This window comes from Mauremys reevesii, linkage group 1, assembly GCF_016161935.1.
Source record: "Mauremys reevesii isolate NIE-2019 linkage group 1, ASM1616193v1, whole genome shotgun sequence".
NCBI classification, from domain to species: domain Eukaryota; kingdom Metazoa; phylum Chordata; order Testudines; family Geoemydidae; genus Mauremys; species Mauremys reevesii.
Window position 1 is genome coordinate 248,986,747 of NC_052623.1, and position 21,000 is coordinate 249,007,746.

The 21,000-nt window shown below is 45.2% G+C and overlaps 1 protein-coding gene across 6 annotated transcripts in view; it reads left to right on the forward strand.

Annotated features, from left to right (window-relative positions):
* The window catches only part of MICAL3 (microtubule associated monooxygenase, calponin and LIM domain containing 3), a 261,040-nt gene that overhangs the window by 202,060 nt on the left and 37,980 nt on the right, over nt 1-21,000 (forward strand). For 3 of the 6 annotated variants that reach the window (XM_039545905.1, XM_039545919.1, XM_039545950.1), the window contains 6 exons: nt 3,730-3,867; nt 9,278-9,382; nt 10,272-10,406; nt 10,827-10,918; nt 15,414-17,253; nt 18,371-18,465. In XM_039545905.1, the coding sequence (XP_039401839.1) occupies nt 3,730-3,867; nt 9,278-9,382; nt 10,272-10,406; nt 10,827-10,918; nt 15,414-17,253; nt 18,371-18,465 (2,405 nt within the window). Of the gene's footprint in view, nt 1-3,729; nt 3,868-6,194; nt 6,258-9,277; nt 9,383-10,271; nt 10,407-10,826; nt 10,919-15,413; nt 17,254-18,370; nt 18,466-21,000 lie in introns of all 6 variants that reach the window. The other 3 variants (XM_039545944.1, XM_039545912.1, XM_039545923.1) reach the window with 3 other exon arrangements.

Genomic DNA, 21,000 nt, shown 5'->3' on the forward strand with positions numbered 1-21,000 from the left:
GTCTATATAAATATTTTTTATTCCTAGCCTTTCTTGACCCATCATTTGCTCTCCCCTGGAGTCTAGTTGTGCTTTGAGCAGAAGTCTGGGGTCCCTTGGCCAATTTCAACACTCACTTTCTAATGGAAAAGTTCAGTTTGGAATGTTAAATAGCCTCTGATTTAACATTTTTGATGGTGAGAATTGAAGGTAACCAGATGGCCAGAGAGCACGGGCACATAGGGGTGACTGCTGCCTTTTTCCTTAACTTCCACTCTTCTCTATTCTAGCAGCTGTCCCGCTTTAATTTTTGTTCCCAAAGAGCAGGTTTGGGAATACTGGAACAGCTTCCAGTTAAACTGTGTAGTTCAAAAGTCAATTTGTGAGAGAGCCCAGCCACTCCTAAAGTGTTGTTGAGTGCAGCAGTGAAGCTAGAGCAGGAAACACGCTGTTCTTCTGGAATTCACCAAATTATCTTTTCATGTAACGGTGAACTAAGGGGTCCAGCTTCTTGTGAAGTTTAGTGGCCAGCCTTGGGGGAAGCCACAGCAGCAGCCATTTGAAATCCTTCTGTGATGTTTTGTGGGTCACCTAGCCTAGTAAGGGGTTGTGTTACTGCCTGCCCTGTAACCTTTGGTGCCTTAATGCTGTGCTGCTGTTACTCAGAGACCTGACACCACTAGCCAGCCTGCAAGCATAAAGGTCTCACCCTGACTTCTGCCAGCCTAGTTACTCCTTGCAGGGTGACACCAACATCCTTTCCAGTCCCGTGTCTCCCCATAAATTCATAACCACAGTCCGTATACATATTTCATAATGACCATCGAGTACAAAACATTACCAGCTTTCACAGCAGACCTTACTCAACATATTTTATAGCACAGTAACATTGTATACAGTCAATTCAAGGGCTTATTTTTTGGGGTTCCAGACCCTCTGTTCTCCTCTTGGGTTGTCTGGACTCTGATTGTCACACCTTCAGCCTGCATTCACGTGGTCAGACATCAGAGAAACACCAGGTTTGCCCTCTAGCCAGCCCCCAGTACTTCACAGGTGGCCGGGCTCTTTACAGTTTTACATTATTGAGAAAGCTGAATTGGGGTCTGCTTCTTAAGTAAGGCCTGGTCTACACACACAGATGTGCAGGTTTAAATAAAGGAGTGATTTTGATACGAATATACTTAAACTGGTACAAGTTTGGCTTATATCAGTTTAGTTTACGTTGGTAAATTTACAGGAGCAAGCTACATTGATATAGCCTGGTTTAAATAGATATGACTGTGTATTCACACTGGAGTTTGCATGGGTTTAACTAAACTGGTTTTTAAATTAATGCAATGTCTATGTAGGCAAGCCATAAGAGTAAAATGTAAAGCAGCATGCAAAGTGCTGCAGGTGAGGTGGCACCAGCGGGTGCAAGCTATGGCTGCATTTGCAGCAAAAGCATGTCATTTCCATATGGAAAAAAATCATTAAAATTAAGGGTCTCTCCCTATGCTCCAATTTCATTTCCTTAATGAGTTTATGGATACTGTAAGAAACACATGCCATCTATTTCTAGCTTCTCATTGTGCTGTATAACCTGACCACTAAACACCTGAGATCTTAGATCCTCCTGCTGTAAATGACAGACTCCTAGCACTTGAAATAAAGGAGAATCTATTCGCTGTAGTAGTACAGAGCCTGTGACACACACTTGAACAATTCTGATTCCATCCATTGAAAGGTAGTGGTAGCATATAGGGTAGCAAGTACACTACAATACCTATTGTGTAAAAGAAATAATCAGATAATAAAGTTAGTGATGTCAGACCTGTGTCTGGTCCAGTTCTACATTCTGATTGGGCCTTTCTTTGGTGATGTCATGCCTGTTTAAGACCCTGACAGTCAGGCTACAAAGCCATATTATAATATGGAATAATCCCTGCAGATCAAGTGGGACCTGCTCTTTGTGAGCCTTGCTGAGTGACTATATATTTCTTCCCACTTCCAGCTGTTGCTGGTAATCCTCAACCTTTTAACTCAGCTGTGTGGTGTGGTGTAAACACTAACTCTACTGATCTCAGAGCCTGCATGAGGGAGCATTGGAATACAAGTGCGATGAGGAAAGATCAGACTGCTCCATTTGTTGGCTAGTGACTTGGGCCCTATCAGCCACTCCTGAATATTCTCTTGTTCCCTTCTGGATGTCCAGTAGTTCTGGTAGGGTCACGTTTTGTGCTGATTCGAAGAGGGATCGTTACACTGAGAAAACTGTGATATACAGATTCAAATTGAATCCCATTCCCTTTTTGTGCATTTCTCTGCTTTCTTTTGCCCCTTTGACTAACTACCAAATAATTTTGTGCTTAGATAAGTGCTTCTTCCTTCAATAACAGTTTTCTCCTACGGTTATAGTGCCGAGTGTGATACCACAGTCATTTCTGAGGCCAAAGTCCTAATTTATGATTCCACAAACCAGGCTTTCCGTGGGTTATTCTAGTGTGTGACAGTCCTTCCCTAGTACATTTTTTACAAAGGCCTAGTTCCAGGCTTCTGAGATGGAGCCTGGGCTGTTGCCCTACGTCATGGGCAATATGCATTCAGTGAAGGTTGGCTCATTGCTGTGCAGAGACAGACGGCTTGTTGCCCTGCAGTGTGAACGGCTGTGTCTACTGCATGCCAATGAGTGGGGAGTGGTTAGTGGAGAAAGCAGCTTGCCAGAATATAAAACCCTGCAACCTGTGGCCAGATCAGCCATGGAGAATCCTGTATACCTTGTTGCAGGAAAATGGTGAGGAGAACCCACGATCAAATTTCCCAGGGTCCTTCGCACTGCAAAGAAACCAACAACAAAGGGGAAATTAAGAGAATTGCTACCAGGGTGGATGAATCAAACTGTCTAGTTGAAAACCTTCAAATACACAAAATACCTTCTAAAGTGCTTAGCCATATGCACCTACACTTTTGTCAAAGGAAACCCCCTTTGAAGGAGAGAAGAGGTTATTTTCATTATTTTCAATGAGAATGCTGATATTACTTGTAAAATAACACTGCTCCCTGAACAACCCACTCACTACTCCAACAACACAGCTAGAATGCTCTGAATAAAGTGTTGTAAGCCTTAAACTGAGCAAAAATCCAATGCAATATAATGCTGCATGCAGCTGGTCATTCTGAGGGCAGCCGGCAAAGGGAGATCTTATGGTTTCTCTGTTGCACACCTGGGTGAAAAGTTGTGATTCAAACCCCAAAAAGTTCACTTCCACAATGTTGAGGGCCACTGGGGAGTGAATAGACTCTTTGTTCTGTGGAATTGAGCCCACAGTGCAGACTGTCCCCATGCCTTTTGCCAGCAGGATACATAGGGTAATACTCATTTTGAATAGGCTGAATAAGGGTGAAATTTCTGTTAATTGATCACCTGCCAAAGCTTAGTTGGATGCTCAGAGAGTGTCTTCCATGCCAGGTGCTGCTTGCAATAGAGGTAGTGTGTGCCTGTGGTCTAGCATTATTCAGCTTCAGGGTGGAGCAGGAATCTGAGGATTATGAACGGTTGTGTGTTTCTAGATGCATGCACACGTGATGCCAAGCTTTGTCTGTCTGTCTGTCTGGCAAACTGATCTTGGCAAGTAATATTTTCTTTTTTCTTTCCTTATATTTCCTTTCCTGTCGTGTGTTTCCTTTCTCTTCCTCTTTTTTCTCTCTTTCCACCCTATCCTTCCTCCCTTCCCACCCACATCCTTATCTGCCTCATCCTCGGTCTGCTAGCTGGAAACCTGAGGCTACGGCAGATTGTAAATCCGATTGATCCCCTGGAGATCCTGGCAGATGTGCACTGGACACACATCCGCGAGAAAGAGGAGGAGGAAAAAATGGTCCCAATTTCAAAGTCCTCCACCTCCAGAGGTAATCTCCCGCTGCATCGATCCCCAGATCACAGTTGCAGCTGTTTAACTCTGTTGCTTCTGCTCCCTTCAAGTGCAGCCTTCTTCAGAAGGGTGAACAATGATTCAAAGGCTCTGCTTCCTGAAACTAAACACTTGTTTAAACGTTTTACTTTTGAGGTTGGTCTCCATTTAAGTTACTGGTTTTCTAAGTCAACACAGCATAGTGAACTCTCCTGGCTTGTGTATCTGATTAGACTCTGTGTAACATTCTGCTACAGGAGGGAATCATTTGATATTGCAGGTTGCAAGCCCCTGATAACGGATTTAAAGGTTCTGGATTTGAGAGGAAACAATTCAGCCAGTTGTGTTCCTTCAGGATAGGGATGATGAGGCATCCAGGCCTTGGAAAAACAAAAGTTACTTATTCTGAAGGGTAGAATAGTTTTTGTGTCTATATTGAATATATTCTGCTGCTTTTCAAACTTTGTATCTGCATCTGGCAGGGGCCTGGTATCTTCAGGGAATGGTAAAGAGCACAGAGGGCCCAAGGAGCCAGCCAGTTGCTGTTTGGCTCTTTGTATTGAGATTTGTCAGTATTTATGTTTTTTCAGCCAAGTGAGTCACCATTTCAAGATGCCATTTTGCTTATAAGGTCGCTTTGGAGAAGGAAAAAAAAATAGAGAATGCTAGTACTCTCTCCAACATCTCTCATCTATCTCATTGTGATTCACCTTCCACACTATTCCCACACTTGGGACTGTGATCTTGTCAGGTATCTTGAGCTAAGCAGGGTGGGGCCTACTTTCCTAGTGTTGGAGAGCTGTAAGGAAAGCCCAAGTGTCACCAGAACCAAAACTTTGTGGTGTTTGATTCAGTAGGTGGTGGTCTTTCCTCCAAGTTTGTACCAAACCAATGTCCCAGGATGATCTTAGGAGAACTGTGTTACAGAGGCGCTGTCTTTCCAAAGAAATTTAAGACCAAAGTCCTGACTGCTTGTGGGTATTAAAAATCACGTGGTACTTGTTCTAAGAGCTGGGGGTCTTAACTCTTGTTCCCTAGCCAAATTCTTTCCAGGTAACTATCTTCTGCCCAAGGTTCCTCTGTAGTTTCAGCTGGGAGTGGCTTTACTGCCTGGTGTGTGCATTTATTATTCAGTGCTGCATTTCACCCCAAAGGTGGCTACATTTGAGTGGTGGGGAAAGTTATTCTTATAAATATAATAGCTTGTAAAGTGCTTTGAGATCTATAAAGATAGATCGTTATTTCCCTTCTCCCACAATCATACAAACACAGGCCTCAGTGTTATAGCGTTAAACATTCTTGACCTATGTTGCTTGAAGTTTAAGAACCCTGAGTAAGTCCTGACATTGTTCCTGAAGTTTACCATACTTAAGGTGAGTTTAGCTTCCACTGATAACAGAAGTGACCACAAGTCAAAGGTGCTGCCATTTCTCAGTTTTCCTTTTAGCTTATGTTTTCTCTTCTTATTTTTCCAATCTGTTTTTCTTTGTGCAAACAAAGAGAGGTTAAAGCAAAAGTCAACCAGAAGGACTTCCACTCACTCCAGCATTGTGAGCTACCAGTGTCCTGTTTCTAAATCCCAACTCCTCTCTCTGTGACACAGCTGCCTCCATGATATACTGTTACAGTTGTCCGTAAAGTGAAGGAAAACCTGTGCTGACCTGTTCCTATGGTGCAGACAATCCCTTCCGTAGCATTTACAACTTCCTTCGGGAAGCAGGCAATCTTTCCTTCCCCAAAGAATAGGCCAAACTGAGAGCTGGATTTCCACAGACCGGTAACTTAGATGCTTCATTGCAATAATCCACATGTGCTGTTTAGAGAGCACTTCAAAACCACTCTCTGGAGTTGATGGTTAGATCTAAAGGAGCAGGACAACATTGCTGATCCCCAGGAAAGCTGTGTTCTGTAATCTCTCATGCTCCAGTAGGAATTCTCCCTTGCCTGTAAGCATCCAAACCCAGGCAATATAGTCTGAAATCAATACAGCCTTTGGCTTCTGTTAGCACTATTTGTGTGGTCATACTCCATCTTCTAGCTTCTCTTGTCAGCTTGACCAAAATGGCTGGAATCTGCAAACAGGACACTGAGGACATGTTCAGCTCTCACTAACACTCTTATCTTCCATGGATCGTAAAGCAGATTTGGTATTTATACCTCGTTATCCTAATTTAACCCTCAAATCCAATCTCCATCATCTGACAAAGCCTAGGTTTTATTGCTGCTCTCGGTTTTGAGGAATTTCTCTCTAGTGTTTCAATTTCATACACTTATTTGTGTCTAACTTTTGATTTACTATCATTATTTATTGTTTTTTAAATTCAGCATCCGACCTTCCCTCCGTACGCCGTGAGGCGGTGCAGGCATGGCTGGAGACGGTCTCTGGAGGTAGTTTGGTGATATTCATTCTATGCCAATTCAGAATAACCCTGCCCGCCCTCTTTCCATGCCTTCAGCGGCTGAGCTGGTACCTTAACACTGGAACTATGACCCTGTTGCTATTGCATGACCAGGATGGGGGAGTGTGCATGCATGCCTCGCTCACAGTCCATTCTTGCATGAACTGGGCTTTCATCTTACCCCTTGCAAAGGCAGGCCATACAGAAAAGAACATCTTTCATGTAATGGAGGAGAAGAAGAAAGTAGGTTTAACATTTGGATTTGGGTTATAAACTGAGGCGTAATTGTCATCCTTCCCCACCCCTTGACAAAGGGATCTTGGTGCTTGCTTGTAAGTGAAAAGATTAGGGAGAGTGCTTCAAGCAGTGTCTGGAGCAAATTACAGCTTCCTGCTGAAGAGACCAAGAAAGAAGATGTCAATTAAGCTAAAGCCAGGGACGCTCTAGAGCCAGGAGTGACTATAGAAAAAGCCACGCTCCACAAACCTGAAACATGTTGCCCATCTAAGCACCAAAGGAGTGGAAAGATGCTAAATGTCAGCTGCTCTTCCTAGGTGGTCCCCTAGAATCTCTTACAAAATCAGTGAGTGTGGAGATTTTGGGGGGTGGGAGGGTGTTGAATTCTATAAACCACAAAAAGGGTCTAAAAAATACAGTGACCTCTAGCTGAATTGCCCTTGCAAACAGGAGTAATTAGCTCACCTCTAAAACATTGCTTCTGTAACTGTTTTGGCAAGGCAGCAGCATTTACGGGATAGCTGTACATCACCCCGTCAAGTCCTGGCTGTTGGCCGACATAGACAGACTGCTGAATCTGTAGTTTCTGGCTGCCATAGTGTATATCTCACCAGTTACTGTGTGGCAACTTTTGTCCTCTTGCTCCTCATCCTAACTGCACATATGTATATGCACAGTATATGTATAACTATAACCAGCCACCCTCTTATCCTGTCCCCCAAGCACTGGGTCCTTCAGAATGGGCTGCCCGGTGCACCAGTGTGTTACTTATCTATGCATCCATAAAATATGCTGCTGAATTTTGTGTTTTTAAGGTATTGTAAAGAATTTGTTTTCATCTATTAGATCCTTGCTATAGGGCACTGCACCACAATTTCCAAATGGAGAAACCAGCATACATATAGCCAGGCCAGTGTCAGATATTCACACTTTTGAAAGTGACACTTCTACACATTTTGTGACAGTTGCTCACATTTGATGTTTTTACCTAAAACAAGTTACTGTGTCATTACTGTTTCTAAAATGGCAGCAGCTGGTACACACCCAAGCAACAAGCAAGTCAGTAAAGCATCAGTGTAAGGGGGGGCCTGGTTTAGTGAAGAACATCTTTAGATGTCACAGTGGGAAGCCCCGCCCTTACAACTGTGACTCAGGTTCATGTGGTAGATCTGTAAGATTCTGCGTATTACAAAGCCTCTGGTTTAAGGGTACAGGCCATGTCATGCCACACTCCCTTTTAGGTGATAGCACGGCATCTTATAACAGCAGTTTAAAAAAAAAATGCAATCCATGTGCCCCTCCACTGCCGTGATGCTACCAAGGGGGGAAATGTGACATAGAAGAAATTCTCAGGTTGAAAGGGCAGGACAACCCTTGTTTCAGTAGGACAGAATGTCAGTGTCATGCTTGGAAGACCAAGGAAGCAAAGAGCCTCTACTAGAAAAAGAGGAGAAGATCAAAATGTGTGTGGAAAATGTCAAGATGCCAGCTCACTCTTTCTTAGACTGTCATGATTAGTAGTGTCGTCATTTAAATGGTCCCAGGTAGGCTATGAAATGAGCACTGACATCTGTTTACATCATTATGGAGCCAGAATTTTAGCATTATGTGCAGATAGTTTGCAGCATGACTACTGAGAATGTGTGCTCATTTGCAATAATTGAGCATTCAGCAACCCACTTAAATGTCTAACATGTCATTTGAGCCTACAGTTGTGCTAATTATGTGCATAAATCCAAAAATGTAGCCCAGGTTTGTGCAGTCTGCCAGTGCTATGGGTAAAGCTAGAAATGTTTTTAAAGCAAAAAAGATTCTGCCTGAAGTTATGGAAAGACCTTGAAGCTGTGTGACCAACACCCATCCATAATAATTGAGATGGGATAAGGTGTAACAATTGAGGAAGTTATATGTGAAATATAATTTAATAATGTAAATTAAAGGCCATCCTGGTGGGGCCTCATGCTCCCCTCTGGAATTAAATCTTTTTATGTGTAACATTGTCAAATGCCTTTTTGGGTTTATAAATTCATGAATCTTCCCTTCAGACTGTAAGGCAGATTCTGGGCTCTGGAAAACAAGAACAGACTTTTTATGCATCTGTTATTCACATTAAAATATCTGAATACATCCAGGTCCTGGGTATCTGCACTGCAGTTTGGGCTCCACCAAACTGTTTCTTCTAGAATGTTGCAGCCGCACAGAGTTAAACAGTTTCCAAATGGTCAACTCCCCCGGCTAGTCACCTCCTGGCAGGTCACCTCGTCTGACTTCAGGTCCCTCAAACATCTTTGTTTCTGCTGCTAGGCAAGTTATTGTGGCAGAATATGAGATTGCAGTTTGCAACTAGCACACATCCTCTAAAATGTTGGTAACTGCAGTTCCTTTGTGGTACCAATACTATATTGCAACAACAGTCGAGTGTATTCCATTAGCGCTTTCCCTGACACCCTCATTTAACGTCTCAAGCACATCTTGGTTGCAGAAGTGGCGACACTAGTACTTCACGAGGCCAGTCCCTCAGTAGTGTCTTGAAAACCTTGCAGTGCTAGTGTCTGTGACAAAGCTTCCTCAAAGACACAAAACCCTGACCACTCGGACTCAAGGCTTGAAATGCCGGTTGAGCGTCTTCCCTGCTGACGCACGTCAGAGTATCTTGTTGAAGAAACAATGAGTAAATATTGGCACTCAGGGCACTTGGTGCAGTTTAAAACTGTTTTCCCTTGTATAGATTTTCTTTCTCTCTCTCTCTCTCAATATTTTAATGCATTCCAGCCCCATTTGAGGAGAATGAAGTGGAGGATGAAGTGGGCACAGAACCAGCAGATACAGAAGGGGAAGCAGGCGAAGATGGAGACACGGGTGCAGAGCTGGATGATGGTACAGTACCACAGTGCATCATTAGACCTTGTTATGGGAGCAGAGTCATGTTGGGAAGCAGGTATCTTGTATAAGGGTGATCCAGTCAGAACAGATCTGTATATGTGAGAGCTCAGTGCAGAAGAGAAAGAAAAGTGGGATTGAAGTGTGAGATGGAGATGAAGAACTGCAGTGCCATGGATTCTGGAAGACATTGCTCGCAACCACTCTGTTAGAGGACCCAGTCTTATCACAGAATCTTAGGACTGAAAGGGACCTCAAGAGGTCATCTAGTCCAGTTCCCTGCCCTCATGGCAGGACTAAATATTATCTAGACCGTCCCTGACAGGTGTTTGTCCAACCTGCTTTTAAAAAATCTCCAGTGGTGGAGATTCCACAGCCTCCCTAGGCAATTTATTCCAGTGTTTGACCATCATGACAGAAAGTTTTTCCTAATGTCCAACCTAAACCTCCCTTGCTGCAATTTAAGCCCATTGCTTCTTGTCCTATCCTCAGCGGTTAAGAACAATTTTTCTCCCTCCTCTTTGTAACAATTGAAGTCCTTACTCTCATTATAATCTTTCTGAATGAAAGGAGTGTTCATGTGGGAAAAGGCTGTAGGACTGACTCTAAAGCCTTCTCTTGCCAGCATGAAAGAAACTGCACATATTGGGAGATGTAGGAAAATTTCCAGCATAACTGTGGAAAGTATGAAACAAACTAGGGAACTTATTTGTATCCCCATTAGTAACTAGTTAAGTGACCCCAGTTAGCATGTAATGAAGGAATAGAAGAGTTAGGTGCTGGGGTAGGAAGAGTAATAGAAAGATTTAGGAAATAGATGGCTGTCCTTATGGGCTTGCATCCAAGATTGCTTCCTATCTGTGTCATCTTCTTTTCCCCCCCCCAGATCAAAGATGGTCAGATGACACCCCATCTGATGCAGAAGATGAGTGTCACTTACCTCAAGGGGACATGGAAGAGCCAGAATTGAAAGTCTCTGAGGATGAGCGAGAGGCCACTGCTCCCTGCAGTCTGACAGAAGGTAAATACTTAATCTCTGTATCTTGCAGTCCAGAAAGACTGATCATTTCTTTGAATTGTCAAACTGAGCTATTGGTGAAAGCAATCTCTTCAGTTACATTTGAACCATGCCAATACTCTCAATGCCCTGCATGTGTTTGCATTTGTGTTCTGAGAAAGGTGTTGTGATACCATGAGCTACATCTTCCCAAAGCATCAGGGAACCCACAGAACCAGTTGTTCCCTCTCTCAGATCCCTATGGGTGCTTTTGGGCTAACTGCCTGTGTCATTAGGGTCACATACAGATACTCAGACTCCAGAGGACTCATCCAGAATGTAAAGGGCTAGTGATTTGTTCACTGTTTACTGTGCTTCACATGGATTTAGAATGTTAAAGGGCTTGTTTGTGGGGGTTTTTAATGCACTCTCCATTTTCCCTAGATCCATGCAAACCCTCCACCCCAATCTGGTCACCCAATGAGACCGCTGTTCCTCTGTCCCCAGTTGGTAGTCCCAGTGCAGAACAAATAGAGGTAAGAGTTCCTGGTGATCTTCAAAGTTATGTTGATACCAATTAAGGGACTGTACTCTCTAGATTAGTAAAACAGCTTGTATGACTGAGTGATAGTTTTAGCTCTTTTTTCTTATCTAGATAATGTACATTGTCCTCTGACTTCTTGAGACCTAGTTTCATTTAGATTTTAAAAGAAAACAAGCCACTTTTTTTTTCCTCTGAAGAAATTCACAGTGCAATAGCTGATCAGTAGCACAAGTCTCTAACTCTAAAGGCAAAGAAAGTTACTGGGGACCCTCAGTGGGCCTGTGTAGCAAGCAGGAATTATGTATCATGCATATATACAACAGCAAAATAGTCATTGTCCAGTCCCTGCTTGAGTCTGCTCAGTCACTCTGAGGCCTGGTCCACACTAAAAAGGGGGTTCGAATTAGGGTACGCAAATTCAGCTACGGGAATAGCGTAGCTGAATTCGAAGTACCCTAATTCGAACTACTCACCCGTCCAGACGCGGCGGGGTCGAACTCCGCGGCTCCCCCGTCAACTCCACCACCGCCGTTTGCAGTGGTGGAGTTCCGGAGTCGACCGCGGCACTTCCGGAGTTCGAACTATCGCGTCTAGATCAGACGCGATAGTTCAAACTCCGTGAAGTCGAACTCACCGCGTCGACCCGCGCGGTGAGTATGGACCTGCCCTGAGTTCCCTCCACAGCAGTGCCCTGTCAGATTCATTTGTGTGTAAGCTGAGTGAAGACAAAGGTCATAATTGAGACACCCCAGGTTTATGTTTTACTCGTTTCAGTGCCATTTCATTTAGAAAAATCAGTTTCCCATGCTACTGCTCTGTAGGAAAAGGCAACAAGAACACTATGACAGATGCATGGGCTGATTTGATGTTTTAATGGGAAAGAACTTCTCTCATGATGATTGAATGTAAATATAGCAGAACTCTTAGTTTTGGAAAATCTTTCTTAGTAACTTGGGACACTAAAAATGTTGAAGTCATCATTCCCTGTTTCCATTTTTTTTAGTATTTTATTTTTAACTGCTATGTCCTTTGTTTTTGTGATTATTTACTTACTAAATTGCCAGTGGGGTTTGATTTAGGGTACATCTACACTACGGGATTATTCCGATTTTACAAAAACCGGTTTAGCAAAACAGATTGTATAAAGTTGAGTGCACGCAGCCACACTAAGCACATTAATTCAGTGGTGTGCGTCCATGGTCCGAGGCTAGCATCGATTTCTGGAGCGTTGCACTGTGGGTAGCTATTCCATAGCTATCCCATAGTTCCCGCAGTCTCCCCCGCCCCTTGGAATTCTGGGTTGAGATCCCAGTCCCTGATGGGGCAAAAATCATTGTCGCGGGTGGTTCTGGGAAAATGTCGTCAGTCATTCCTTCCTCTGGGAAAACAACGGCAGACAATCATTTCGCGCCCTTTTTCCCTGGATTGCCCTGGCAACCATGGAGCCTGTTTTGCCTTTTGTCACTGTCACCGTATGTGTACTGGATGCCGCTGACAGAGGCGATACAGCAGCGCTACACAGCAGCATTCATTTGCTTTTGCATGACAGCAGAGACGGTTATCAGTCGTTCTGTACCGTCTGCTGCCATTGTAAATTGGCAATGAGATGATGGTTACCAGTCCTTCTGTACTGTACTGTCTGCTGCTGTCATGGGTGCCCCTGGCTGAGGTCGGCCGGGGGCGCAAAAGACAAAAATGGGAATGACTCCCCGAGTCAATCCCTCCTTTATGGTATCTAAAAATAGAATCAGTCCTGCCTAGAATATGGGGCAAGTGTACTAGAGAACACTCTAGCAGATCTTAAGGTGGCCATCCTGCAGCAAAAAAACGTCAGGACCAGACTTCAAAGAGAAACTGCTGAGCTCCAGTTCATCTGCAAATTTGACACCATCAGCTCAGGATTAAACAAAGACTGTGAATGGCTTGCCAACTACAGAACCAGTTTCTCCTCCCTTGGTTTTCACTCAACTGCTAGAACAGGGCCTCATCCTCCCTGACTGAACTAACCTCATTATCTCTAGCTTGCTTCTTGCTTGCCTATATAAACCTGCCCCTGGAAATTTCCACTACTTGCATCCGAAGAAGTGGGTATTCACCCACGAAAGCTCATGCTGCAAAACGTCTGTTAGTCTATAAGGTGCCACAGGATTCTTTGCTGCTTCTACAGAACCAGACTAACACGGCTACCCCTCTGATACTAGAGAACCAGTGTATCAGAGAACCAGAGAGCACAGCCGCTCCGTGTCAGATCATGCAGGAATGACGAGCTGCGTGCCATTCACAGGGGGTGCCCCTGCAACAACCCCGCCTGTTTCTTCCCTCCTCCCCCAGCCTTCCTGGGCTACCGTTGCAGTGTCCCCCCATTTGTGTGATGAAGTAATAAAGAATGCAGGAATAAGAAACAGTGACTTGTTAGTGAGATAAAATGAGGTGAAGGCAGCCTCCAGCTGCTGTGATAGTCCAGACAGGACATTAAGCAGTGTGGGGGAGAGGAGCCCAGCATCCTGCTGCTATGATAGTCCAGGCAGTACAGAATCCTTTCTTTACACATGAAGGGCGGGGGCTGTTGGAGCTCAGCCCCCAGTTGCTATGATGAAGACGGTTACCAGCCGTTCTGTACCATCTACTGGGAATGACCGGGAGTCATTCCTATTTTTACCCAGGCGCCCCCGGCCGACCTCACCTGAGGCCAGCCAGGAGCACTCACGGGCTGATGGCGAGGACGGATACCAGTCCTTCTGCACTGTACCGTCTGCCACCAGGCTGATGATGATGATGGATAGCAGTCATAGTGTACCATCTGCCACCAGGGAGCGGGGGAGAGGATGCTGCAGTTCACTGCCGCAGCATCGTGTCTACCAGCAGCATTCAGTAGACATAGGGTGACATTTAAAAAAGTCAAGAGATGATTTTTTTCCCTTTTCCTTCTGGGGGTGGGGGTGGGGGCGTAAATTGACAAGCTGTGCCCTGAACCACCCCGGACAATGTGTTTGACCCTACAGGCATTGGGAGCTCAGCCAAGAATGCAAATGCTTTTCTGAGACTGCAGGAACTGTGGGATAGCTTGCATCCTCAGCCCCCCCCTCCCTCCCTCCATGAGCGTCCATTTGATTCTTTGGCTTTCCGTTACGCTTGTCACGCAGCAGTGAGCTGAGTCCCTGTTGTGGCCTCTGTCTGGAGATTTTTTTTAAATGCTTTGGAATTTCGTCTTCTGTAACGGAGCTCTGATAGAACAGATTTGTCTGCCCATACAGCGATCACATCCGTACGGTCCATGCTGGAGCTCTTTTTGGATTTGGGACTGCATTGCCACCCGTGCTGATCGGAGCTCCACGCTGGGCAAACAGGAAATGATATTCAAAAGTTCGCGGGGCTTTTCCTGTCTACCTGGCCACTGCATCCGAGTTCAGATTGCTGTCCAGAGCGGTCACAGTGGTGCACTGTGGGATACCGCCCAAAGGCCAATACTGTCAATTTGCGGCCACACTAACCCTAATCCGATACGCTAATACCGATATTAGCGCTACTCCTCTCGTTGGGGAGGAGTACAGAAACCGGTTTAAAGAGCCCTTTATATCGATATAAAGGGCCTCTTAGTGTGGACGGGTATGGCGTTAAATCGGTTTAACGCTCCTAAAATCGGTTTAAACGCGTAGTGTAGACCAGGCCTTAGATTCTCTAGCCTATACTTAAATTGTGAGATCAGGCTGGTTTGCTGACAGCATTCATGCTGGAAGGGAATGGAGTGATTTCCTCTTGTCACTTTTAATGGTGCTATCAGACATATTTATTATTTGTTTTATAGTAATGCTGCAGTCAGGATCCAGGGCCATTTTGTGCTAGGTGCTGTCCAGGCATACAGGTAGACAAGGACTCTGCCCTGGAGATCTTGCATTGAAAATAACATTTTCTGTAGCTGACACTCTCCAGACAGTAAATCTGTATGGGGAAATGTCAACAGCTTAAACTCTTTAACATAATACATTGCCTGGGTGACATAGCAGTCTAGTGGCAGCAGGTCCAAGTGAAATCCAAGACTTCTCAGATGATTAGGGGTTGGGAGCTCTGCAGCATCCAGGTAAGGAATGCCTTATGCCTTTGAGAAACAACCCTACTCTACCCTAGCCAGCTCTGGCCAAAATATGGAATAGGTCTGGAAGAACCTTCCTCTGATGGAGGGGCCACTCGGAGGTGGGAGGGGGTAAAGTGGAATTGGGTATTCTGAAATGTACTTTCCTTCTCTTTCCAAAATTAAATTTGTCGTATCAACTTGCAGAATAGACAGCTTACAGAGTGGAACAATATTTGATGAAAGATCCCAACTGGTTTTCCATGCACTGGAGAAGGATGCCAAATTTCATATATTGAAGCTTAAGTTATCACTCCCTTATTCCTGAAAGCCTGAGGCATGGAGCGGTGTTCTAAATCCCTCTGAAGGTGCTTAGGGACTGTTAATAATCATTTCTTTTGTTTCTGCATTTCCATAGAAGGCAAAAGATCCCCTCACGGCACTTCCCTGCATGGACAAATCTCCAGAGACACGCTTTTTCCCTGAACCATTCCTCCTTGAAGAAAGTCCAAAAGATGAAATCCTTGAAGATCAGAAAGTTAAAAGCCCTTCTGTCTCTCTCTCTCCAATACGGTCCCAACCAGTTGCATTGCCAGAAGCCATCACACCTACATCACCAGTGCAGTCTCAGGCAGCAACACCTATGTTGGCTTCATCCTCCCCCTCTGCCCAGTTGCCTATCTGTTCCCAGCCTTTGCCATCTGCTGAAGCATCCATTCCATCTCCAGTGGAACCTCCAGTGTGCTTTCAGTCCGTACCAGCCTTAACATCCACCCCTCTGGCCCAGCTTTCCCTAAAGAGCCAAGATAATGAGGTGGAAAAATTGGGGAGCCCTACTACTGCAGAAGAAGCCCTGAAACGGAATAACCTCGTAGAGGAGTTCTGGATGAAGAGTGCTGAAATCCGGAGGAGTCTGGGTCTCACTCCAGTGAACAGAAGCAAAGGGTCAGAGCCTAGCTTCACTGTCTCAGCCCTTGAGTCAGCTCCACTGAGTGTTTCAGAGGAGGAGGGGATCCAGCTTCTAAAACCACAGCCTGCCCCAAGAAGGCTGATCATGTCCAAACTAGACAGTGAGCAGATGTCTCTGCTGACTCCAAAATCTCCCTCAGACAAAGAGCTGAAGAGTTCCAATGAAGTAAAGAGAGACTTATCCAGCAGCTCTGGATTGGGTCTGCATGGGAGCTCATCCAACATGAGGACATTGGCCAGCCAGAGCTTCAATACATCCGACTCCACTATGCTCACTCCACCATCAAGCCCTCCCCCACCACCTCCTCAAAATGAAGCACCAGCAACTTTGCGTAGAAAGAGGCATCAGACAATTTGGCAGAATGAGACAGAGTCTAAGCCAGCACCAGCACCAACACCTCCTGCACCCTCACCTTATGAGCGCAACCCTCCTGCCAAAGAGTCAACCCAGGTCTCAAATGAAGAAGTGCGGAAGTCATTTGTGGAGAGTGTGGATGAGATTCCATTTGCTGATGATGTGGAAGACACTTACGATGAGAGAACTGAGGATACAAGTCTTCATGAGAAGTTCTTTACACCCCCTACCAGTAGGCCAAGGCCAGAGAAACCTCTTCACCTGCCATTGGTCAAAGAGAATGGTGGACCACCATCAATGGAAGGAGGAGCGACCCAAAGAAAGAGAGTGCTGCCTCAAATCTCTCCAGAAGCCAAGGAGCTAGCTGAGGAAAGAATGAGAGCCAGAGAGAAGTCTGTAAAGAGTCAGGCATTGCGGGATGCCATGGCTAAGCAGTTGTGTAAAATGAAAGATCTGGAAGCAGCTGCTGGGGCCACCAAGGCACGAAAAGCCTCCTCCATGCCCTTGAAGCCCAAAGAGAGGGTTTTTGAGTCCTCAGCACGTTTGGCCATGAAAGTAGCAGAGAGCCCCACACTGAAACATGATGCTGCTAATGAAAGGTTCCTCTCCCCCCCTGCTGACGTTGCTGGGCCCGAAGGGTCCGTCACCTCCTCAGAGGGCTCCAGTGGGAAAAGTAAGAAAAGGACTTCTCTCTTCTCCCCTCGTAAGAACAAAAAGGAGAAGAAATCCAAGAATGACAGCCGGCTTTCTGACAAATCCGGTGGGCTGGCCGAGGAAGCCACAAAGCCCAGATCATTGTGGAAGTCTGTTTTCTCTGGATATAAGAAAGACAAGAAGAAAAAGACTGATAACAAATCCTGCCCTAGCACTCCCTCAAGCGGTGCCACAGTGGACTCTGGGAAGCACAAGGTCTCGCCAATGGTTAGAGCAGCAGGTATAGTACATCTGCCTGTCTGCACACTGTACTTTCACTGCAGCTGGAAAGCTTCTGAAATGAAGTAATCCCAGCTTGCCACCCCACACTGTTATACCTCTGAGTCACTCTCCTTTGCCTAACATGCAAATCAGGATTGCCCTTGAGAATAATGGGATTAGAACTGTACACACGTTTGTTTATAAAATATGTAGCATATCAATGGGAGAAACAGATTGTCAAATAGCAAATTTGGCATATTACTGTTCATTTCATATGTACCAGCCTACAGAACTAGTCATTTTTCTGCTTTAACCTGACCCAAAAGAGGAGTTTGCCGCGTCTCAGACTTGCTTTAACTCCCACCCTGGCTCCCTGCTTTGACCATCAGTTCACTTCCCTTCAATCTGCCATGGCAGACTATGCAATGTTTTAGAGCCCGACATAAATGTCCCTTCATTAATTAAAAGGTAAATGGGTGCTCAAGGGCATGGAGGTATAGTTACTTCCCCTCCTCTTTGCTCCCTGTGTAACTTGGGACCTGCCAGCTCTTTGCTGCTCTAAAAAGCAGGGATCATGAGATCAATCATAGATCTGCCACTTGCCATCAGGTCCACTCAGAGCACTTTGGTGACAACTTGAGACTCTTGAGACATAGTAAAGCAGTTATCTGTAAACATGGGCCAAAGCAGAGGTACCTGTCATTTCTTTTGACTCGTACAAAAGTGGAGCTGGCCAAAATGACTTAATCCCTGCTGCTGTCATCCAAATGCTCAGCCTCTTTGTAGGAATGTTGACCTGGCTGGAGGGAAAGGAAGCTGTGCTTACCCTGTTCAACATCATTCTCAAATTTACCTGCTTCAGAAGGTGGTGCTTCCTTAGAAGGAAACCCCACAGTCAGTGATTCCACACTGTGGTGCCGCTTTGTGGAGCGGTGCTTTTGGGAGCACGATATTCCCAGATATCGCAGCAGTGAAGTGTGACTGTGATAACTATTTCAGAAGTGTAAGTCAAACAGGAGCAAGGCCAAGCTCAAAAGTATCTGCAGAGTCAGAGAGAAACACAATAGTAGTGACTACTCTTCTAAACCTGTCATCCTATTCTGTCTTTTTTTCTTTTTTTTGGTCTGTTTTCTCAGATTTGCAGCTCCGTCGACACTTGAGTTTCTCAGAGGACTCTGACCTCTCCAGTGATGACGTTCTTGAACGATCTTCTCAGAAATCCAAGCGAGAGGTAGGAAGACCATTTAGATAGAACTGTCCTCATACAGATCACAGACTCAGAACCACAGCAACATTTGCCAGGATTAACTTTATCATTCTTACTGTTTTTGCTGCGGATGGTGTTAGCATAAGATTGGCTGATTTCAGATTTATTATTCAACCAGTCAGTTTCAACAATAAGCCAGATTCCTGGCATTGTACAGAGGTCCTGTTGTCACTGCCTTGTGCACAGGCATTATGTGTGTATTGCTTTGTTCTGAGGGTAGGATATTTTTGTCCCTCTAGAAAACATGCTCGCAATCTCTAGCAATGGGAATTGCATGTCTCAAGAGTAAATTTTACTGGCTGTAACGTTACTACAGAAATGTGCCATTGGGACATTCTTCACTTCATGGTAAAGATCTGGTTTTAGGATATTGTTGCGCCAACCTGTTCAATAGGATGATCTGTTGGAGTTTGAGGCAAACTGCATACAGGTATGTTACTGTGCATTTAGCAAAGGCATAAGCAAGACAGAGTATCCAGAGAGGAGGAAACCAGGTTTGTGGTTCTGCAGCATGGCATATGTGTGCGTATTTCCCTGGGGAGATGGGGATCTATACCTTAGCATTCTTCTGACTGGAAAGGTAGAGCCTGCGCCTATTCCTCTCCCATTTTGTCCCTGCTCCCTTTGACGGATTCATGGCAATTAGCAGTGTCTCTGTGGGTGTAAGCAGTGACTGCGAAACTGGAATAGGAAGAAGGCGTGTTGGATACATGGGGATTTGAGCATAGGGCTGTTGCTCATCATGCAGGTAAGGGATGGGTGTCCGCTCAGCTTCTTGAGAGAAAGAAGTGTCTGCTTGCTTGTGAGCAGCCTCCTCTGGCTAGTGCTGTAGAGTTCTGGAGCGAGCCACATTGACCCCTCCCCAGCCAAACGCAACTACACAGTGAAATGGGGCTCAAAGGGGAGTAGAAAAGTAAAGAGAAAGTGGAAGGAGCTTCTGCTGGACCCCCACAAACACCCGAAAAAAGAAACCTGTCATTTTGCTGGGACCAGGGCATACCTATGGGCAAGAGACCTTGCAGGAACTGAGGGGCCCCTGCTTTTTATTTCTCTCTATCTAGTGTATTCATCGCATAATGAAGCGGGTGGCCATGTTTTCATAGTTTCATTTGATCAGGGGAAAAAATAAAGTAAAAACAGAACAAGTGAAAGATTTTAAAAAATTACAGTGGATGCTGGAGTGGAGAGAAACCTGCAGCTGTCGGAGGGGTTCCTGGATGTGCTCTGCAGGTTTGAGGTGTGGTGATTGGGTACGGCCTTCTCACCCACAGTACCATGATCCTCAGCTCAAGCATGCACTGGAAAGAGAGAAGTGAGTTCTCTCCTGTCCCCACTTTCTCCCCTTGTGCCTGGCTCCCAGGGTATGTCAGCACTTCATGCTGGAGGTGTAATTTCCAGTTTGAGGAGACGTACCCGTGCTAACTGTGCTAAAAATGTAATTGTTGCCATGGTGACTGGAGAAGCTAGCCATTGGAGTATGTACCTAGCATCTGGGATGGGATCGTCCACCTCCATCTCGTGAACAAAAGGAGCCTCAGAGGACAGTATCACTCTCCACTCTAATGGTGAGCAGCTCCCCCCACCTTTCACCAAGCCTGGAGAAATCAATGGCAAATGCCAGGTTAGGGCAGATGTCTGGTTCAGCTTATGAAGGTCTCAGCTGATTGGGGAGGTTGTGGAGCAGTGCAAGTGGAAATACAGCAGAAGATAATTTCCACTTGTATTTTTAACTATGATAAGATAAAATGTAGTTGAGCAACTAACAAAAATTCTCATAAACATGGCAAGCAGAGGGATTGCTGTACTGAAGTGAATGGAACTTGTCCTCACTTAGTTAAACCTCTTTAAGCTTCCCTCCCCGGTTCATATATATATGTAGTCACCTTCTCTGAGAGGAGGGTTTTACTCTGGGAACTGTTCTTTATATTGGACCCCTTTCTTCTCTTCCTTCTTTGCTTGCCCTCGAGGTGTTTCATGACAAGTTCCGCATTGCATCTGAGATGCAGAAGGAGGAGGTACCTGGGGAAGCAGAAAGAGATGTAGTATGTGGGGGTTCAGATAAGAGCTGTGATGCTGTCATTTCTGTCCAGCTTGTGAACTCCTGGCAGCAGGACTTCAATAAGCATCATGTATGCTCTCAAAGTTGGAGGTGCTCTAAATACTCACTCCTCGTTTCTCTGGCACCTCCATGCTGAGCAACTTTGATATACATTGGCTTTTGCAGAAGAGATGCTGGCCACTGAGTATTCCACGGCCTGGGGATGTTATAGATGGCCTGGAATTCTTCCTGATACCCAACAAAATATTGTTCTTCCTTTAAATTTTCTCAGCTATTTTACATAAGCAGCAAGATTTCCAGGGTATGGTTTTCTTGTCTCATTTTCTCCATTTGCTGTGGCTGAGTCACACTTAAGGATCTCTTCTTTGCTCAGTGCCCGCCTTTGCTTTCCAGGAGCAGTAATTGGGAGCATGTGCACTCATCCAGAGGGAACAGACCAC